Here is a 20,817-nt window from a genome sequence, read left to right as displayed (position 1 = left end):
GGGTTGTCAGAACTCCCCCTCGGTGGCAGATGTCATGGGAGAGAAGAACATAAACCACCGCCTGAGATGACTGGCAGCGACTTACACCCGTCTCCCTTTCGAGCACACATGCATGCTTGGCTTATGAGCCAGTGGGAATTCAAGGGAGATATCGGTCGGCGGACAGCCATCTAAAATATATGGTCCGCTTTAGGCCACACGCACATGGCCGTTGTGCGGCCGTTCCGTGCATTGGGGAGCGCAATTGCTTGGAATGGGTCCGTGGTCTGTCCGCAACGCAAAAAAAATAACATGTCATATTTATTTGCGGTGCGGAACAACGGAAAGAAACACTAAGGGAGCACTCCGTAGTGCTTCCGGTGTTCCGTTCCACGACTCTGTTCCGCATCTCCGGAATTGCGGACCCATTCAAGTAAATAGGTCCGCATCAGCCGGTGGCCGTGGATTGCCGACCCGCCGTGTGCATGAGGCCTTGGTGTGATAACCTTGGTCTAATAGAGGTGAGGCTCCACTACATTGGGGTGTTTTCACACACAGCAGATTCCGTTGCAGAAAACTTTCTGCGAGTGAAAATCATTTCCATTCAACTGAATGGGTCTTCAGAGAGCCATGTGCTTCCCGCCAAGACTACCCCATTCAGGGGCACTGATTTGAAGTGGCAGAAAAGTTCTTATAGGACATCCTTGTAGGAACCTTGGGCTGGTGTGTCTTCATAAGACAACCGCCCCTTTAACAGCAGGGCACCCCCATTAAAGGGGTCCATACAAATACCATTTTCAGTATTCTCCACACCTTGCTGGTTGTGCCTCAGTCCAGTATATGTGTTGACAGGATGACATTTTTGGGGTGACTCCAAACCGATCCAGGAGGGTTGTCAGGTAATGGGGGCATCTCAGGAATACAGACCTGAGACATACACCACAATCTACTAATGTAGGCTTGAAAAATGTACTCCATGGAACATACATTGTACTGGACTAATGACTGCAACATGTAGCCCGTGCAGCACTCTCAGCATGCTGTGCAACATAGCATCCTGGGAGTTGTAGTTATACAGAGCCACTGGAGACCACTGTGTGACCGGACTATATTAGTGTTGCGCGGATGAATACGTTGGTGCATTGATTGCAGAGAAACCACCTGACAGTGCGAAGCGGCCGGATACCAGCTGGAGCCGCGGACTGGTTTCAGGGTTACACATCAAGATGGCGGCGCGCATTAGAGCCTGTCCGAGTTGGCTTTGCTGGCGGGGAGGGCTGTACACGGAGCAGTAGAGGTGGGGATGCTTTCATTTTGAGGTACTTTTGATGACTTCTGTATACTGACGGTAATGAATGGGCTGTTTGGCAACTACAAGACCCAGCAAGCCTTACCTGTCCCTGTGGGCCCTATATTTTGCTAGTCCTCCATATAGGTGGTGGTTAATTACCAGTGGCTGAACAGCTGTCATGGAACTACAAGTTCCAGCATGCCTAGTTTACTTCATGATGGCTTGACATCTGGGACACTGTCACTTACTGAGCCAATAGCATCACCACATTAGTCTCCACGCTTTACATTAAAATATACTAGTATTACTGACCTGTGTCTTTTATTTGGTCTATAAAATCGCTTTTATTAATATGTAAAGTACCTCAATAACGGGACGTCCCTCCGGCACCTGGAGCCCAGCCGCTCCCATTACTAATTCTGCTTCACAGATTCTCCCTCCTGAGCTGAGGATCGCTGCGGCTCCTCCAGAGGGACCATGGGCCTCTTGGCTGCTTCTCTATTAGTGCTGTCAGTTTAGGTGGATCGCCATGTCTTGGTAGGTTTGTAGTTGTGACATACTCCTTCCATTTTCAGATGATAGATTAAACAGTGCTCAGTGAGATGTTCAGGGCTTGGGATATTACCTAACCCTGCTTTACACTTCTATGCAACTTTTATTCCTGACCTGTCTAGTGTGTCCCTTGGTTTCCATGATGCTGTTTGATCACTAATAGTGTTGAGTGAACTTGTGTTTTAAGTTTGACGTCTAAAGTTCGGGTTATTGAAGAATCCTGTTATGGATTCTAAATTCCGTTCTGGTCCGTGGTAGCGGAATCCATAACGCGATTCTTCGATAACTTGAACTTTAGACACCGAACTTAAAACACAAGTTCGCTCAACACTAATGTTCTCCAAGAAACCTCTGAGGCCTTAACAGAACAGCGGTAGTTATACTGAGAATAAATTACACTTAGGCCCCTTGCAGACGAGCATGTCCGGATGCGTTGCGAATGCCTTCAGTGAAAAAAAAATGCTCGATTTCGCGGGCAAAGTCATACAGTTTTGCCTGCGATCGCATTCCGTTTTTATCGCGCGGGTGCAGTGCCTTTTGCACGCGTGTGATAAAAAACTGAATGCATATAAACCACATTTCTTAGCAGCCATCCGTGGAAAACGCATCGTATCCGCACTTGCTTGCGGATGCTTGCGATTTTCACGCAGTTCCATTCACTTCTATGTGGCCAGTATTGCGTGAAAATCACGTAATATAGAACATGCAACGTACAAGTGATGCGTGAAAACCAACGCACATGCACAGAGCCCCATTGAAATGAATGGGTCCGGATTCCTCCCGGAATATTCGCTCGTCTGCAAGGGGCCTTCTGAAGGTGACTTCTGAAGGAAATTGGTCACACTGGATTTTATTTAGGGTTAGGGCTTGTTCACACAACCGTTGCCCCTCCGTGCCCGTGCTGTGGACTGCAAATTGCTGTTTGCAATGCACGGGCAGCGGCCGTGGGGCTGCCGCATGCAGATCGTGACCCCCATTCACTTGAATGGGGTCCGCGATCCGTCCGTTCCTCAAAAAGATAGAACTTGCTCTATTTTTTTGCAGAGGCACAGAACGGAACCCGCGGAAGCACTCCTTAGTTCCGTTCCGCACCACATCTCCGGATTTGCGGAACCAGTCAAGTGAATGGATCCGCATCCATAATGCAGAATGCACACTGCTGGTGCCTCGTGTATTGCGGACCCACCGTATGCAGGCCGCAATACGGCATCGGTCATGTGAACAAGCCCTTAGGCCGAGTTCACATCACCATTTAGCTTTCTGTTGTTCTGATCCGTCAGAAGAAGAGAGAAAAAACCTCTGACAGCTGCGCACGTGAACGTCTGACGCGCACTCACACTCGGCCGGCTTTGCTGAACAGCTGAAAGCTATCGGCTGTCAATCAAAAGCGAAGGGGCATGGAAAGGGGGTGTGGTTATCCTGACGTGAAGTGAGGAGGCCGCTGCCCCCTTGACTTCACTCTGCTGTTACATAGAGCGTACAGGGGATTAAAGTTAGTTTTTCAAGATTTTAGTGCATCTGAACGGAAGAAGAAAAATATCTTTAAGTTCACAAAATATTGACTGGATATAGTTATAGCAGACTCTCAGCTGGGAGAAGTCTTGAAGGGAACCTGTCACCACAAAATACAGTGTAGTCTGCAGGCAGCGTGTTATAGAGCAGGAGCTGAGCAGGCTGAAATATAGTTTTATGGGAAAAGAGTCAATAAAACCTGTCATTTATACATTTATAACTTTGCATTTTTCTGCCTCCTGTGAACAGCATTGGTACAGGAGGGAGGAGTTGTCTGTGATTGACAGCAATGTGTGTGTAAGGCCTCTTTCACACGGGCGTTGGGGGAAAATGTGCGGGTGCGTTGCGGGAACACCCGCGATTTTTCCGCGCAAGTGCAAAAGATTAGAATTAGGGGTGCACCGAAATGAAAATTCTGGTCCGAAACCGAAAATTCAGGATGCCCTTGACCGAAAACCGAAACTGCCTTTATGCCCAAATACTTTTAAAATACTTTTTTTTAAATGATTTTATTAATAATTCTTTTTCATGAATTTAATAAATATTTCCAAACCGCTGACATTGTAAAGTCACTGAAAGAGGACTATGCCTCAGCTATAGATTTAAAAAAAAGGAAAGTGAATTAAAATATAAAGTTAAACAGATACATAGATATTATACACACAATGCCACCCAAAGTGGTTATTTAAAAAAAAGTCACTCTTCCCCCCCCCCCTCCCTCCTTTGTCACTCTCTTCCCCCCCCTCCCTCCTTTGTCACTCTCTTCCCCCCCTCCCTCCTTTGTCACTCTCTTCCCCCCCTCCCTCCTTTGTCACTCTCTTCCCCCCCTCCCTCCTTTGTCACTCTCTTCCCCCACTCCCTCCCTTGTCACTCTCATTTCCCCCCCTCCCTTGTCACTCTTATTCTACCCCCCCCTCCCTTGTCACTCTTATTCTACCCCCCCCTCCCTTGTCACTCTTATTCTACACCCCCTCCCTTGTCACTCTTATTCTACACCCCCTCCCTTGTCACTCTTATTCTACACCCCCTCCTCTATTCTACACCCCCTCCCTTGTCACTCTTATTCTACACCCCCTCCCTTGTCACTCTTATTCTACACCCCCTCCCTTGTCACTCTTATTCTACACCCCCTCCCTTGTCACTCTTATTCTACACCCCCTCCCTTGTCACTCTTATTCTACACCCCCTCCCTTGTCACTCTATTCTACACCCCTCCCTTGTCACTCTTATTCTACACCCCCTCCCTTGTTACTCTTATTCTACACCCCCTCCCTTGTCACTCTTATTCTACACCCCTCCCTTGTCACTCTTATTCTACACCCCCTCCCTTGTCACTCTTATTCTACACCCCCTCCCTTGTCACTCTTATTCTACACCCCCTCCCTTGTCACTCTTATTCTAACACCCCCTCCCTTGTCACTCTTATTCTACACCCCCTCCCTTGTCACTCTTATTCTACACCCCCTCCCTTGTCACTCTTATTCTACACCCCCTCCCTTGTCACTCTCATTTTACAACCCCCCCCCCTTGTCACTCTCATTTTACACCCCCCCCTCCCCCTCCCTTGTCACCTCTAGTGTAGCCTGTGTAGCGTGGCCGAGCTCTGTTCGGTCCGCGGTACAGGAGCATTTGTTTCTTGTACCCGGCCGGACTGAAAGGAAGTGCACACTAAGTGAGCACTTCCTGTCAGTCCGGCCGGGTACAGGAAACAAAAGCTCCTGTACCGCGGAACGAACAGAGCTCGGCCACGCTACACTAACAACAGCAGTAGCACAGAGCAGACACAGCAGGCTGCGCAGCACTGAGCCGGAGATTCTTTAGAGCGGCAAGCGTTTAGGAGGCACAGCATGAGGGGCGCCGCCGGCCGGCCGCCCGAACGTATATAACCAACCATATTTTCTGCCAATATGTACCAGTATCGGCCGAAATGGATTAGGCCCATTTTCGGCCGATATTTTCGGCCGCCGGAATTTCGGTGCACCCCTAAATGCGTTTTGCACTCGCGTGAGAAAAATCGTGCATGTTTGGTACCCAAACCCGAACTTCTTCACAGAAGTTCGGGCTTAGGATCGGTGTTCTGTAGATTGTATTATTTTCCCTTATAACATGGTTATAAGGGAAAATAATAGCATCCTGAATACAGAATGCATAGTAAAATAGCGCTGGAGGGGTTAAAAATAAAATAAAAAATAATTTAACTCACCTTAGTCCACTTGATCGCGTAGCCGGCATCTCTTCTGTCTCCTTTGCTGAACAGGACCTGTGGTGAGCATTCATTGCAGGAACAGGACCTGTGGTGACGTCACTCCGGTCATCACATGATCCATCACCATGGTAAAAGATCATGTGATGACCGGAGTGACGTCAGCAAAGGAGACATATGAGATGCCGGGCAGCGCGATCAAGTGGACTAAGGTGAGTAAAAAATGTTTTACTTTTTTTTTTTAACCCCTCCAGCGCTATTTTACTATGCATTCTGTATTCAGAATGCTATTATTTTCCCTTATAACCATGTTATAAGGGAAAATAATAATGATCGGGTGTCCATCCCGATCGTCTCCTAGCAACCGTGCGTGAAAATCGCACCGCATCTGCACTTGCTTGCGGATGCTTGCGATTTTCACACAACCCCATTCATTTCTATGGGGCCTGCGTTACGTGAAAAACGCACAAAATAGAGCATGCTGCGATTTTCACGAAACTCACAAGAGATGCGTGAAAATCACCGCTCATGTGAACAGCCCCATAGAAATGAATGGGTCGGTATTCAGTGCAGGTGCAATGCATTCAACTCACGCATCGCATCTGCGCGGAATACTCGCCCGTGTGAAAGGGGCCTAAGTGTGCATACAGAGATAGCTGTCAGTCACTGATAACTCCTCCCTCATGTACCGATCGCTGTTCACAGGAGGTAGAAAAATGCAAAGATATAAATGTATAAGTTACAAGTGTTAGTGAATCTTTTTCCACAAAACGATAGCTCAGTCTGCTCAGCTCCTCTATAACATGCTGCTTTCAGATTGTGTTGCATTTTGTGCTGGCAGATAATTTTAAAGGGGTCTTCCAGTATTCAAGTGCTTGCGGGATGGCTCCTGAAACAGAAGATTCATACTTATCCGCACCACACTGCTGTGGTCCTCTGCTCTCTATCATCCGGCTGGCTATGGACATGGTCACCTGCACAGCTCCAACCAATGACTGGCTTCAGTGGTGATGTGCTGCTTGTGGCCACATCACCACAGAAGCTAGTCATTGGGTGTAGCAGGGCATGTGACCATCTCCATAGTCTAGCGGATGTAAACTGTGCTGGCACTGGAAGATGGAGGCAGCGCAGAGGGTCGGAGCAGATAAGTAGGAATCTTCCTTTGTCTTAGGGGCAATGCTGCAGGAACTTGGAGAAAGCAGTGTGTTTGAGGTTGATGAATTGAAACATATTACACCGTGAGTAATCCATTAATCCAGAAGCTCCATTTCAAAGAGTTAAATGTAGTCAGTATCTTGCTTTCAGTGAATGGAAAGTAGTGTTTGCTTTCAGAGACTGTAAGCCCAGACCTAGACCTGTTCACACATATGTACAGTTTCTTAGAAGAGCTCTCATAAGTGTGCTGTGTAAGCAGGGTAAGTAATCAATGTTTCCATTCACCAACAGCAAGCAGAGATCTTGATAACAGAGCAGAAATGATTGCTGTCTTGTTCTTGTTGCAGTCGCACGTTCCTCTCATTAAACCGGGACCATGAAGTCGGATAATGGTGTCAATAACGTTAGCATCAGCACTGAGGTCTTCAATGAAGTTGGCTTTGGCGACCACCAAGAAGATCCTCCCACCTTCACGAATGGCATCAACCAACCTCTTACTGAACAAGCTGTGCCAAAATTAGTTGGCTGGAAGCAGAAATGTGCCAGCTATGTCCTGGCCTTGCGTCCCTGGAGCTTCAGCGCCTCCCTCACCCCTGTGGCATTAGGCAGTGCCCTCGCTTACCGCTCAGACGGCTCTCTGGACCTTGTGGTGTTTCTGATGTGCGCTGTGGCCTGTCCTAGCCGTGCACGGGGCCGGGAACTTAGTGAACACTTACTACGACTTCTCTAAAGGCATCGACCACAAGAAAAGTGACGACAGGACTCTGGTTGACCAGATCTTGAAGCCGCAGGATGTGGTCCGTTTTGGGGTTCTCCTCTACACTCTGGGATGTGTATGCGCTGGCTGCTTGTATTTCCTGTCTAAGCTGAGGCTGGAGCACATGGCGCTTATATATTTCGGAGGGTTGTCCAGTTCATTCCTCTATACTGGAGGTGGGTTCTGAATGAGTTCCTTATGTTTCTTGTACTTTATTAGTACAATTTGTAAGATTACTACAATTCTGCATAAAATACCTTAAAGGGTTATTCTCATCTCAACATTTGTGGCGTATCACTAAGATATTCTATCACTGTCATATAGGTGCGGGGTCCTACTTCCAGAATGGGGGCCCCCATAGTGAAGGCAAGCACACCACACATGCACGGTGTCCTCTCAGTTCACTGCTATGAGTTGGTCGAGCACACACATATTTTTGGACATCCCATAGCAGTGAATGGAGACATGCACTACCACCTCTCCATCTCTTCATTTGCTGCTATGGGACCTCTGGACATAGCCAAGCCAGCACTCAGCTATTTTCAGAACCTCCTTAGTGGTGAATGGAGGGTGGTCGCGCATGTGCAGCTGTTCACCTTTCACTTCGGGAGCCCGTTTTGGAGATAGGTGTGCAACCCAGCGGTGGGACCCTCTCCCGTCTGTCATTGATGGCATATCCTAGCAATATGCCACTAATGTTAACATGGCAATACTGCTTTTGGCCTCATGCACACGGCCGTTGTCCAACCGTGCCCGTATTGCGGCACGCAAACGGTGAGTCTGCAATATACAGGCACCGTCCGTGTGCACACAGCATCATGGATGTGGACCCATTAACTTGAACAGGTCCGCAATCCAGAAGGTGTGGTGCGGAACACAGGCACAGAATCCCACTATGTGCCTCCGCACCGCAAGAGAGAATTTTTTTGTTGCGGTGCGGATGGATCACGGACCCATTCAAGTTGAATAGGTCTGGATTCATCTGTGGGAGCCGCACAAATGTTGCCCGTTCATTGGGGTCCACAAATTGCTGTCCCCGATGCACGCAACGGCTGGGTGCATGAGGCTTAATATGTATTTATAGTGGACAGAACTATGCTTATCTGCTACAGAGCTCCAAATCCCCTGCATAGATATATAGTTAAAGAGAGATTCCCATCTCAACACAGGCCCCCTCCCCAGGCTCCCCCCTCTTGGGTGTGACGGCCAGAAATGATCGGGACTGCGGAAACTACTGAGCAGGCTGTGCTACTCTGTTTCTGTAGCTCCCATTCACTTGTATTGGAGTGAAATGGCTTATCCCATCTCATTGTTTGAGTAGTTTCCAAGGCATTGCTCCTGGTTAGCGAGAATCCTACTCCACACTGATGAGGGGCAACACCCCGAAACAGCTGTCTGTTGATGGATAACCGGCTTAGGTTTTCCCTGTCACATCCTTAAAGCTTGTAGTGGGATCTTGGCATATGGGCCACTTAATATGGTGGATCTGGTGATCTCTGTAATGGAGACACCCCTTTGCTCGGCTTTCCTTGCTTTGAAGGATATCTAGCTTTCTCTGAGTTGAAGACCCATAACTGGGGCTCCACAGTTATTTAGCATATTACTGTTATCCCATCTGGCCACCTCCATGTTGAAATGGGACTAAGCACCACACCCCCACACGGCTGTCTCTGTAAGCCTGTCCACCTGGCGCTAGCACTTACTCCCATCTCACTGTGGAAATCCCTCTAAGGATACAGCATAGCACAACCTGCCCACCCTCTTCTATAGTCTTGGCCACCGCATCCAAATAGGACAAGACCAGGGGGTTGCCATGTTCTATGGATAAGTGCGGGTCCCAGGCCTGCATCTGTCAGACATTTATGGACATTCTGTCGCCATAAATGTTTGAGATGGGGGAAAGCACCTGGTGGTGCTTGTAGACATCCCAATTATCTTTGCAAAATATGCAAAACTATAGATACACTTTAGATGTACAGCAGATGTGAGGGCTTTCAACATGGCGCCCACTGCAGACATCAGCCAGCAGCGTCCATGATGGAAGACACCAAAGATGACCAATATATGGATTGGGGCTAGGGCTGAAACTATTACTCAATTGAATTGAGTAATTCAACAACAAAAAATCCTCAATGGGCGGGGGTGGGGGGGGGGGCTTAAGGCAGCTGGTGGCACCTTCTTTTAATTTGTTATTAGAGTGCTCGATTAATCGATAGAATACTCCATTACAAAAATAGTCGATAGCTGCAGCCCTAATTGGGGCTTCATGGTGACAAAAAAAGTACAGCGGCAAAAGTGCCATTTGTCTGTAAAAACTCAGCCAAGTTACAGAAAAGTTGAAGGCAAGTTCTATCTCGGTTGCATGTGACTTGCAACCTTCTAAACAAAATCCATCATACCCGGATTTTTTGAGACTGCCATGTTGCTGTCTTGGCATGTCGTACTGCGACAACATTGACAGTAATTAGACCCAATGTCGCCATGTAGCCCCATGTGTGAACACTTTAAGGGAGCAGGCCTTAAAATTCTGAGAGGATAGCCAGTTCCAGAAAAAAGAGCAATTACAAAGCTCTCTAAGAAAAATTCCACTACTTTATTCGGGATAGAAAACACTCACAATTCGTAAGAGACTCGGCAGAATTCTGAGAGAATAGGGCCTACACATTTCTGAATAAACCCCAATCAAAAGAAATCCATACTGACTTATCTTCCTCTGAAACAGAGGGATCAGACACGGATTCAGTAAGAGGGAGAGGAGGTAGAGGCCGAGGTAGCTACTAATAAGGCAAATCAATATAAATCAAATATTTATTATCATAAACCAGTAGAGGGATGTGCCCTGGATCATCCTCTGCCTCGTCTTCTCCTTTTTTATGGCAACTAGCGATGTCAAACCCCTACCAATTGAGAAACAAATCGCAGGGCATTCAGAATACCTAAAAGGACCCCATGACAATAATCCCCAGATAGTGAATCTATCATCCTATACTTTGACTGATATAGATATCCAACCACTGGGGAGGGGCCTTACTTTTGTACCTACAGTGAGATATGACCTTTTTGAGTGCATTAAGGACATTGCATTATTCGCCCGTAAACTCCAGTGGTACAAACACTTCCGTCAGCAAGATATTGGAGAATGTAGGGGACACAATATTGAACTACACGATCTAGAGGCCACTAGAGCCCTTTCTGATGGAAGGAGAAAAAGATAGATCTGAGGGCCCATTTACTGACCTGAGGCCTAAAAGTACACGTATGCCTCCACCTTCGAGTGAGTCACATATTTCGATCTTTCAGAAAATGGTGCCAAGGGAGCTGGAGGGCCTAACCCCTACTGTCAGGGGCTGGACAACATCAGTAGGGAAGAACATACAGTGGAATGCGAAAGTTTGGGCAACCTTGTTAATCGTCATGATTTTCCTGTATAAATCGTTGGTTGTTACGATAAAAAATGTCAGTAAAATATATCATATAGGAGACACACACAATGATATTTGAGAAGTGAAATTTATTGGATTTACAGAAAGTGTGCTATAATTATTTAAACAAAATTGGGCAGGTGCATAAATTTGGGCACTGTTGTTATTTTATTGCTTCCAAAACCTTTAGAACGAATTATTGGAACTCAAATTGGCTTGGTAAGCTCAGTGACCCCTGACCTACATACACAGGTGAATCCAATTATGAGAAAGAGTATTTAAGGGGGTCAATTGTAAGTTTCCCTCCTCTTTTAATTTTCTCTGAAGAGTAGCAACATGGGGGTCTCAAAACAACTCTCAAATGACCTGAAGACAAAGATTGTTCACCATCATGGTTTAGGGGAAGGATACAGAAAGCTGTCTCAGAGATTTCAGCTGTCTGTTTCCACAGTTAGGAACATATTGAGGAAATGGAAGACCACAGGCTCAGTTCAAGTTAAGGCTTGAAGTGGCAGACCAAGAAAAATCTAGGATAGACAGAACCGACGAATGGTGAGAACAGTCAGAGTCAACCCACAGACCAGCACCAAAGACCTACAACATCATCTTGCTGCAGATGGAGTCACTGTGCATCGTTCAACCATTCGGCGCACTTTACACAAGGAGATGCTGTATGCGAGAGTGATGTAGAGGAAGCCTTTTCTCCGCCCACAGCACAAAAAGTGCCGCTTGAGGTGCGCTAAAGCACATTTGGACAAGCCAGCTTCATTTTGGAATAAGGTGCTGTGGACTGATGAAACTAAAATTAAGTTATTTTGCCATAACAAGGGGGGTTATGCATGGAGGAAAAAGAACACAGCATTCCAAGAAAAACACCTGCTACCTACAGTAAAATATGGTGGTGGTTCCATCATGCTGTGGGGCTGTGTGGCCAGTGCAGGGACTGGGAATCTTGTCAAAGTTGAGGGCACATGGATTCCACTCAGTATCAGCAGATTCTGGAGACCAATGTCCAGGAATCAGTGACAAAGCTGAAGCTGCGCCGGGGCTGGATCTTTCAACAAGACAACGACCCTAAACACTGCTCAAAATCCACTAAGGCATTTATGCAGAGGAACAAGTACAACGTTCTGGAATCGCCATCTCTGTCCCCAGACCTGAATATAATTGAAAATCTGTGGTGTGACTTAAAGGGAGCTGTCCATGCTCGGAAGCCATCAAACCTGAATGAACTAAAGATGTTTTGTAAAGAGGAATGGTCCAAAATACCTTCAACCAGAATCCAGACTCTCATTGGAACCTACAGGAAGCGTTTAGAGGCTGTAATTTCTGCAAAAGGAGGATCTACTAAATATTGATTTCATTTCTTTTTTGTGGTGCCCAAATTTATGCACCTGCCTAATTTTGTTTAAACAATTATAGCACACTTTCTGTAAAGCCAATAAACTTAATTTCACTTCTCAAATATCACTGTGTGTGTCTCCTATATGATATATTTAACTGACATTTTTTATCGTAACAACCAACGATTTATACAGGAAAATCATGACGATTAACAAGGTTGCCCAAACTTTCGCATCCCACTGTATCTCTCTGAGGAAACTGGAGCAGAATAGAAGTCTAGTAACCAAGCCCTCTGATAAGGGTGGTAATGTTGTGGTATCACATATGAAAAGATGTGTCTGGCTATACTTAGTGATACTAACCTCTATCGCAAAATGGAGAAGAACCCGGGTCCTATCTTTCTAACTGAATTAAGGGAACTTGTCACTAATGGCCTCAGACAAAAACTCATCAGTCAACATGAGGCAGATTTTCTCATACCTAACCACCCAATGACGGCTACTTTTTATCCATTGCCTAAAGTACATAAAGGAGTATCGCCTCTCAAGGGACGCCCTATAGTCTCAGGGGTGGGAAGTCTAGGACAAAATGTAGGAATCTATATAGATAGGATTATCAGACCTTTCGTTGAAACATTGCCTTCCTATATCGGAGACACATCGGACCTACTCCTTAGACTTGAGGGGATCTCGCTAGATGAAATGCTTCTTGCGTCAATTGACGTAGAAGCATTATATAGCTCAATTCATCATCACCTGGGTCTTAAGGCAGTAGCAAGCTTCCTTGCCACTACAAATACTGCTCTGGTGACACAATAGATTTGTTCTTTTGGAATTCAACCTTACTAGGAATTATGTTATGTATAATGGCCGTTATTACCACCAGCTCAGGGGCACCGCGATAGGAAGCCCCTGTGTCCCGTCTTACGCATATTTGCTCCTAGGCTGGTGGGAGCCAATGTCATCTGGTCAGATGATCTCAGCCACTGGCATGATCATATCTGCCTGTGGCTGAGATTCATCGATGACATATTTATTCTTCGGAAGGGGACTAAGGAATCATTCAGGGTCATTGACAAAAATGATCTTGGATTGAACTTTGCTTCAATCTGTGACCCCCACTGTATGCCATTTCTTGATGTCCTGATTCAAAGGGGCCCAAACAACATGATTACTACAGAGGTGTTTAGAAAAGCTGCCGCCTCAAACAGTCTACTCAGATGGAAAAGTGCCCACCCATACCCTCTGAGGAAAGGGATCCAAAGGGCCAATATCTCAGGTTACGGAGGAATTGCTCAAACATGCAGGCGTTTAAACAGCAGGCCAATGAGCTGCGCCATAGGTTCTGGGAGAGAGGCTATCCAGATAACATCCTGAGGACAGCATTTAAATATGCTTGTCACTCAAAAAGGGAAGAACTGTTAACCCCTAAGAAAAAGGATACCCATCAAAAGCAACCAATTCGGATTATTGGTCTCTTTGGTGCACATGTTGAGGTGAGACAAATCATTAGTAAATTTTGGGGTATATTATGTGATGACCCAGACCTGAAGGAAGTCATCAGTCCTTACCCCAAGATTACATACAAGAAGGGGCGGAGCCTGAGGGATAGGTTGGTCAATAGTCACTACCAACGCCCACCACAATCTGACACATGGTTATCACGGAGACCAAGGGGGATGTTCAGATGCGGCAGACGTGTTGCCTGTGATCAAGTTTTGATCAGAAAAAGATTTAGATCGGCATGTACAGGAGATGAATTTGACATCAGAGACGTCATCAACTGCCAGACAAGCGGGGTGAGCTATCTTGCTAAATGCACGTGTCCACTGGATTACATGGGCAAAACGAAAAGAGAGCTTAGGCTACTTTCACACTTGCGTTAGGTGCGGATCCGTCTGGTATCTTCACAGACGGATCCGCACCTATAATGAAAACGATTGTATCCGTTCGCATTACCATGAATAAAAACGAAAAAAAAATTTTTTGTTCATGATAATGCAAACGGATCCGTTTTGACTTACATTGAAAGTCAATGGGGGACTGATCAGTTTTCAATTGCACCATATTGTGTCAGTGAAAACAGATCCGTCCCTATTGACTTACATTGTAAGTCAGGACGGATCCATTTGGCTCCGCAACGCAAGCAGCGTTTTGGTGTCCGCCTCCAGTGCGGAATGGAGGCTGAACGGAGGCAAACTGATGCATTCTGAACGGATCCGTATCCATTCAGAATGCATTGGGGCTAAACTGATCCATTTTGGGCCGCTTGTGAGAGCCCTGAAACGGATCTCACAGGCGGACCCAGAAACGCCAGTGTGAAAGTAGCCCCTGATGCAGAATTAGGGATCATTTCAATGACATTCTGAACAATAAGGACACAAGTGCAGCTTGACATATAAAAGAGGTACATAATGGGACACAGCCTCCATTTGCTTTATGGCAGGCATGTCCAAACTGCGGCCCTCCAGCTGTTGCAAAACTACAACTCCCAGCATGCCTGGATAGCTTACAGCTATTAGGGCATGCATGCTAGGAGCTGTAGTTTTGCAACAGCTGGAGGGCCGCAGTTTGGACATGCCTGCTTTATGGGGATTCAGCATATACTCCAGAAACTATGTGGGGGTGACTGGGATGGTGCTATCCTCAGAGCAGAATCGAAATGGATATTTAAAGGGTTTCTGTCACCAGAATTAACCCTATTAAACTAGTGATGTGCTAATGTCAGCTGAACCTAACTAGCCTATTCCTAGTTTTATCTATGCCCCCAGAAATCTAACCTATAATATGCTATCCTTTCTCCCACCTCTGGCTACGCTCTGCTACACTAGATTGAAAGGGCCAGGAAGCCTTCACCTCCAACTGCCGACCCTGTGCGCTGGGGAAATCTTGTGCCGAATACTGAACGGGACGGCGCAGGTGCGGGATTTACACTGCAGACAGGGCCGGCAGTAGGAGACCAACGCTGCTGTCAATCTAGTGTAGCAGAGCGTGGCCAGAGGTGGGAGAACGGAGCCTCTAGGAGCAGGGGCAACGCTCTTCCCCCCCCCCCCCCCCCCCCGCCTAGAGGCGAATTAGCATATTATAAAAGTTAGATTTCTGGCATAACGGGGGCATAGATAAAAGTAGGACTAGGCTAGTTAGGTTCAGCTGACATTAGCACATCGCTAAGGTCAGCTAGTTTAATAGGATTCATTCTGGTGACAGAAACCCTAATGGAGAGTGTTACCCCTGATGGTCTGAATGAAGTGCTTTCATTTAAGCCTTTCTTATAATCAGACAATATGAGATGTCTTAATTTTTCTCTTTTAAGCACTAATCATACCGCAAGTCTAAACTGGTGTTGTGTGATTTCAGCTAGATCCTATATGAAAGTCTCTCTTTCTTATATGTGGGCGACAGTCCTTGAGGGGATCTGCTGGCGGCATTTCTATGTCACCCTTTCATGACCCCTGGCGTGTCACCCATATATATGTATTTCTTCATCATATATTTGCCTATGTACTGTAGATCGGTGGCTAACACCAGCCTCCTCTTGTATATGCAGTAATTGTTGGTCTGTGTATTATAAGCAATGCAGACTAATAAGTATTTGTACCTTGAACTAAGAGATGCCTCATGTGCGGCTTTAGGTAGGCATGACATAAACACACCTGCTGGGGAAGCATCGGGCGTCTCCATGGCAGCTTCTCCGCCCCTCGTGACGCTGGTGCTGCTGCTCTGTGAGTGAGGTGGGAGGGAGTTTGTGCAAATTAGCGCGCTCCAGCCCTCCACCCCAGATTGGACGCCCGCGTTGACGAGCCCTCATTATGGACGGGGCTTGGTCCTCAAAAGAAAGTGGTTTGCAGAGTTCACTTGCAATTCTGTACTGCAACTACCCGTGGCGCTGCTCCCTGATGAGCCGGAGGACCCAGCGAAACACGGACTGAACGGAAGACATCCTGATGCATCCTGAACACTCTCCTTTCAGAATGCACGGGGATATAACTGATCAGTTCTTTTCCGGCATTGAGCCCTTTTGACGGAACTCAGTGCCGGAAAAGAAAAACACTAGTGTGAAAGTACCCTAACCCCCAAAATCCTGCTGCACTTGTGTAACGCTCACTGAGAAGCTGAGATACGGGGAGCAACTGTTGTCTCTTCAGATGTCCCTGACTGTGACATGGTGGGATCACTGTGGTCACAGTTTTTATATATATTTTTATTACTTGAAGGGGTACTCCAGGAATTACCTTTGTTCTTAATATGCTTGTGAAAATCAAATAAAAATATCTGATTAAAAAAAATATATATTACTTTATAATAAATATATTTCCAAAAACCTTTCATTATTTATTATGGCTCATTTTGTCGGGGAGCAATCGGCAGGAGCAGGGGAAACAAAATGACTGCTATCCTACCAGTACACACAGAACCTGTCCTAATCACACAGGAGGACAAGTTACTTCACAACACTGAGGTAAAGAGCTGCCTCATCCTCCTCTCTGCTCTGCTTTTCAGATAAGATCTTCAGCTGAATCTCTGTAGGAATGGAGTTCACAAGGAGACATGAAATACAGAGAGGATGGACAGGACAGGCTGTGGTAATGGGGACTGCATACAAGTGCTGCTGCTTGTTACCCCCCCCCCCCCCCCCCACCTCCTCTCTGCACTTCATGTCTCCTCATCATTTCCATTCCCACAGAGCAGAGAGGAGGATGAGGCAGCTCTTCAGCTCAGTGTTATGAAGTAACTTGTCCTGCTGTGTGATTAGGACAGGTTCTGTGTGTACTGGTAGGACGCCGGCCTTTTTATTTCTCCTAGTGATTGCTCCGTAGACAAAACTAGCCATTCTAACTGATGAAAGGTATTTGGGAATATATTTATTATAAAGTAAGATTTAAGTATTTTCATTTTCTTAATTCCCGGAGAACCCCTTTAAGGCCTCATGCACACAACAGTGTCTGTTTTGTGGTCCGTAAATCCGGGATGCGCAAAATATAGATTCAGTCTACGTTACATCAATATTTGTTGTGGACCAATTAACTTCAATGGGTCCACGTTTTTTGGACAGGTGTAGGACATGTTCTTTCTTTTTGCGGTACAGACATACGGATCCGTGTGCCTTCTGTATGTTCATTCCACTAAAAGATAGACTGTGGCCACTTTCAGATGAGCAAGTTGTACACTCTGGACTCGCATCATGAGTATGCAGCAGCTCCCATCCTGAACTCCAAGCACTGCTGGGTCGCATAGCATTATATTGATTTATGATGCTGTGTAACCCTTAGGCCCCTTTCACACGGGTGAGTTTTCCGTGCGGGTGCGATCCGTGCGGCGAACGTATGGCACCCGCACTAAATCCTGACCCATTCATTTCTATGGGGCTGTGCACATGAGCGATGTTTTTAACGCATCACTTGTGCGTTCAGTTGAAATCGCAGCATGCTCTATTTTGTCAGATTTTGACGTGACGCAGGCCCCATAGAAGTGAATGGGGTGTGTGAAAATCGGATGGCATCCGCAAGCAAGTACGGATGCCGTGCGATTTGCACGCACGGTTGCTAGGAGACGATCGGGATGGAGACCCGATCATTATTATTTTCCCTTATAACATAGTTATAAGGGAAAATAATAGCATTCTGAATACAGAATGCATAGTAAACCAGCGCTAGAGGGGTTAAAAAAATAAATAAAAAAATTAACTCACCTTAGTCCACTTGATCACGAAGCTGGCATCTCCTTGTGTCTCCTCTGCGCTGAACAGGACCTGGGGTGAGCTGCTCCATTAAATACCGGTTAAGGACCTTCGATGACGTCACTCCGGTCATCACATGGTCTTTTACCATGGTGAATCACCATGGTAAAAGATCATGTGACGTACCATGTGATGACCGGAGTGACGTCATGGAAGGTCCTTAACCGGTATTTAATGGAGCAGCTCACCCCAGGTCCTGTTCAGCGCAGAGGAGACACAAGGAGATGCCGGGCTTCGTGATCAAGTGGACTATGGTGAGTTACATTTATTTTTATATTTTTTTAACCCCTCTAGCGCTGGTTTACTATGCATTCTGTATTTAGAATGCTATTATTTTTCCTTATAACCATGTTATAAGGGAAAATAATACAATCTTCAGAACATCAATCCCAAGCCCGAACTTCTATGAAGAAGTTCGGGTTTGGGTACCAAACATGCGCGATTTTTCTCACGCGAGTGCAACGCATGACAATGTTTTGCACTCGCGCGGGAAAATCGTGCATTTTCCCGCAACGCACCCGGCTCTTATCCGGGCAAAAAACATGACGCCCGTGTGAAAGAGGCCTTACAGTTCTGGAATGTATTGATTAACAGTGACAGCATTATGTCAGTGTTATCCAATACATTCCAGAACTGTAAGGGTTACACAGCATCATAAATCAATATAATGCTATGCAACCTGGTCAGTGCTGGGAGGTCAGGACGGGAGCTGCGTTATACTCTTGTTTCCAGCACCAAGATGCAATATCTCCCCCTTTCCTGCCATCATGTTTTGGGACTGAGGGGGCCTTTCCCCTAGATCTATTTCCATGTGAAGCTTTGCTAAAAATGAAGTGTTTTATGTTTCCTGCAGGAATTGGATTTAAGTACGTGGCTCTGGGAGACTTGGTGATCCTCATAACATTCGGGCCCCTGGCAGTCATGTTTGCTCACGCAGTGCAGGTCGGTTACCTGTCCATCACTCCTTTGCTGTATGCGGTGCCGCTGGCTCTGAGCACAGAAGCTATCTTACACAGCAACAACACCCGGGACATGGACTCAGACCGTCAGGCTGGCATAGTGACCCTGGCCATTCTCATCGGCCCCATGCTGTCTTACATGCTCTACAACCTGCTCGTCTTCCTCCCGTATGTCATCTTCTGCATTCTGGCCACCCGCTACACCATCAGTATGGCCTTGCCACTCCTCACCATCCCCTTGGCATTTTCTCTGGAGAGACAGTTTAGAAGCCAGAACTTCACCAGGCTCCCGCAAAGAACGGCCAAACTCAACCTATTTGTTGGGCTCTTTTATGTGTTTGGCATCATCTTGGCACCCCCCGGGACCCTCCCTAAACTCTAGTAAAGATCAAGAATTTGTGAACTAGAGCAGAGAACCTAAAATTGCACTTGTGGGTGTTGGTCCGTGGGATAACTACACAATTTGTGTTTGAGGAGCAAGGACCACAGGGATGAGTCTCCAGTTGCACTATCCCCCCATTCTGACATTACCATATGGGGTTATAAGAGACAACAGACAAGCCCGACAGCCTCACTGTGACCCTAAGACTCATTCATGTCAGAGCTGCTGCGTTTCAGTAATCCACATGTAATTCTGTATGACTTCATGTTATGACCTTTAAGCTTGGGACATAATCAACTCACCCTTCCCACTAAGTTCTTCATTTTCTATTAGTGAATGACAGTTGTCTTTTTGCCATTACATATGAATATACGATCTGTGTACTACTTGGGCTACTTTCACACTTGCATTAGGTGCGGATCTGTCTTGTATCTGCACAGACGGATCCGCACCGATAATGCAAACGCTTGTATCTGTTTGCATTATTCATAAAAAAAAAAGTCAAAATGGATCCGTCTTGACTTGCATTGAAAGTCAATGGGGGATGGATCTGTTTTCAGTGAAAAACCGATCCGTCCCCATTGACTTACATTGTAAGTCAGGACGGATCCTTTTGGCTCCGCATCGTCAGACGGTCACCAAAACGCTGCAAGCTGCGTTTTAGTGACCGTCTAAAAAACGCAACGGAGACCAAACGCAGCCAAATTGATGCATTCTGAACGGATCCTTATCCATTCAGAATGCATTGGGGCTGAACTGATCCATTTTGGGCCGCTTGTGAGAGCCCTGAAACTTATCTCACAAGCGGACCCAGAAACGCCAGTGTAAAAGTAGCCTTAGCCAGTTATTATACATCCTATACTATACCCCAGAGCTGCACTCACTATTCTGCTGGTGGAGTCACTTTGTAATACATTACATTACTTATCCTGTACTGATCCTGAGTTACAGCCTGTATTATACCCCAGAGCTGTACTCACTATTCTGCTGGTGGAGTCAATGTGTACATACATTACATTAGTTATCCTGTACTGATCCTGAGTTACATCCTGTATTATACTTCAGAGCTGTACTCACTATTCTGCTGGTGGAATCACTGTGTACATACATTACATTACTTACTCTGTACTGACCCTGAGTTACATCCTGTATTATACTCCAGAGCTGTACTCACTATTCTGCTGGTGGAGTCACTGTGTATATACATCACATTACTTATTCTGTACTGATCCTGAGTTACATCCTGTATTATACTCCAGAGCTGCACTCACTATTCTGCTGGTGGAATCACTGTGTACATACATTACATTACTTATCCTGTACTGATCCTAAGTTACATCCTGTATTATACTCCAGAGCTGTACTCACTATTCTGCTGGTGGAGTCACTGTGTATATACATCACATTACTTATTCTGTACTGATCCTGAGTTACATAACAGCTCTGAGAGTACAATACAGGATGTATCTCTGGATCAGTACATGCTGCGCTAATTTCTCCGGCCAAATACTGTAAAATTGACTGA

At 46.2% G+C, this 20,817-nt stretch overlaps 1 protein-coding gene across 1 annotated transcript; it reads left to right on the top strand.

Annotated features, from left to right (window-relative positions):
* The first annotated feature begins 1,175 nt into the window (after positions 1-1,175).
* Positions 1,176-19,783, top strand: UBIAD1 (UbiA prenyltransferase domain containing 1). The gene is given in 4 exon segments (XM_044278329.1): positions 1,176-1,276; positions 7,040-7,365; positions 7,367-7,625; positions 18,805-19,783. Coding segments are annotated over 3 exon segments (1,044 nt in total). The 5' UTR covers positions 1,176-1,276; positions 7,040-7,068; the 3' UTR covers positions 19,293-19,783.
* The last annotated feature ends 1,034 nt before the right edge of the window (positions 19,784-20,817 follow it).

This window comes from Bufo gargarizans, chromosome 2, assembly GCF_014858855.1.
Source record: "Bufo gargarizans isolate SCDJY-AF-19 chromosome 2, ASM1485885v1, whole genome shotgun sequence".
NCBI classification, from domain to species: Eukaryota; Metazoa; Chordata; class Amphibia; order Anura; family Bufonidae; genus Bufo; species Bufo gargarizans.
Note: the sequence above shows the minus strand (reverse complement) of the source record. Positions and strands in the feature narration are given on the sequence as shown.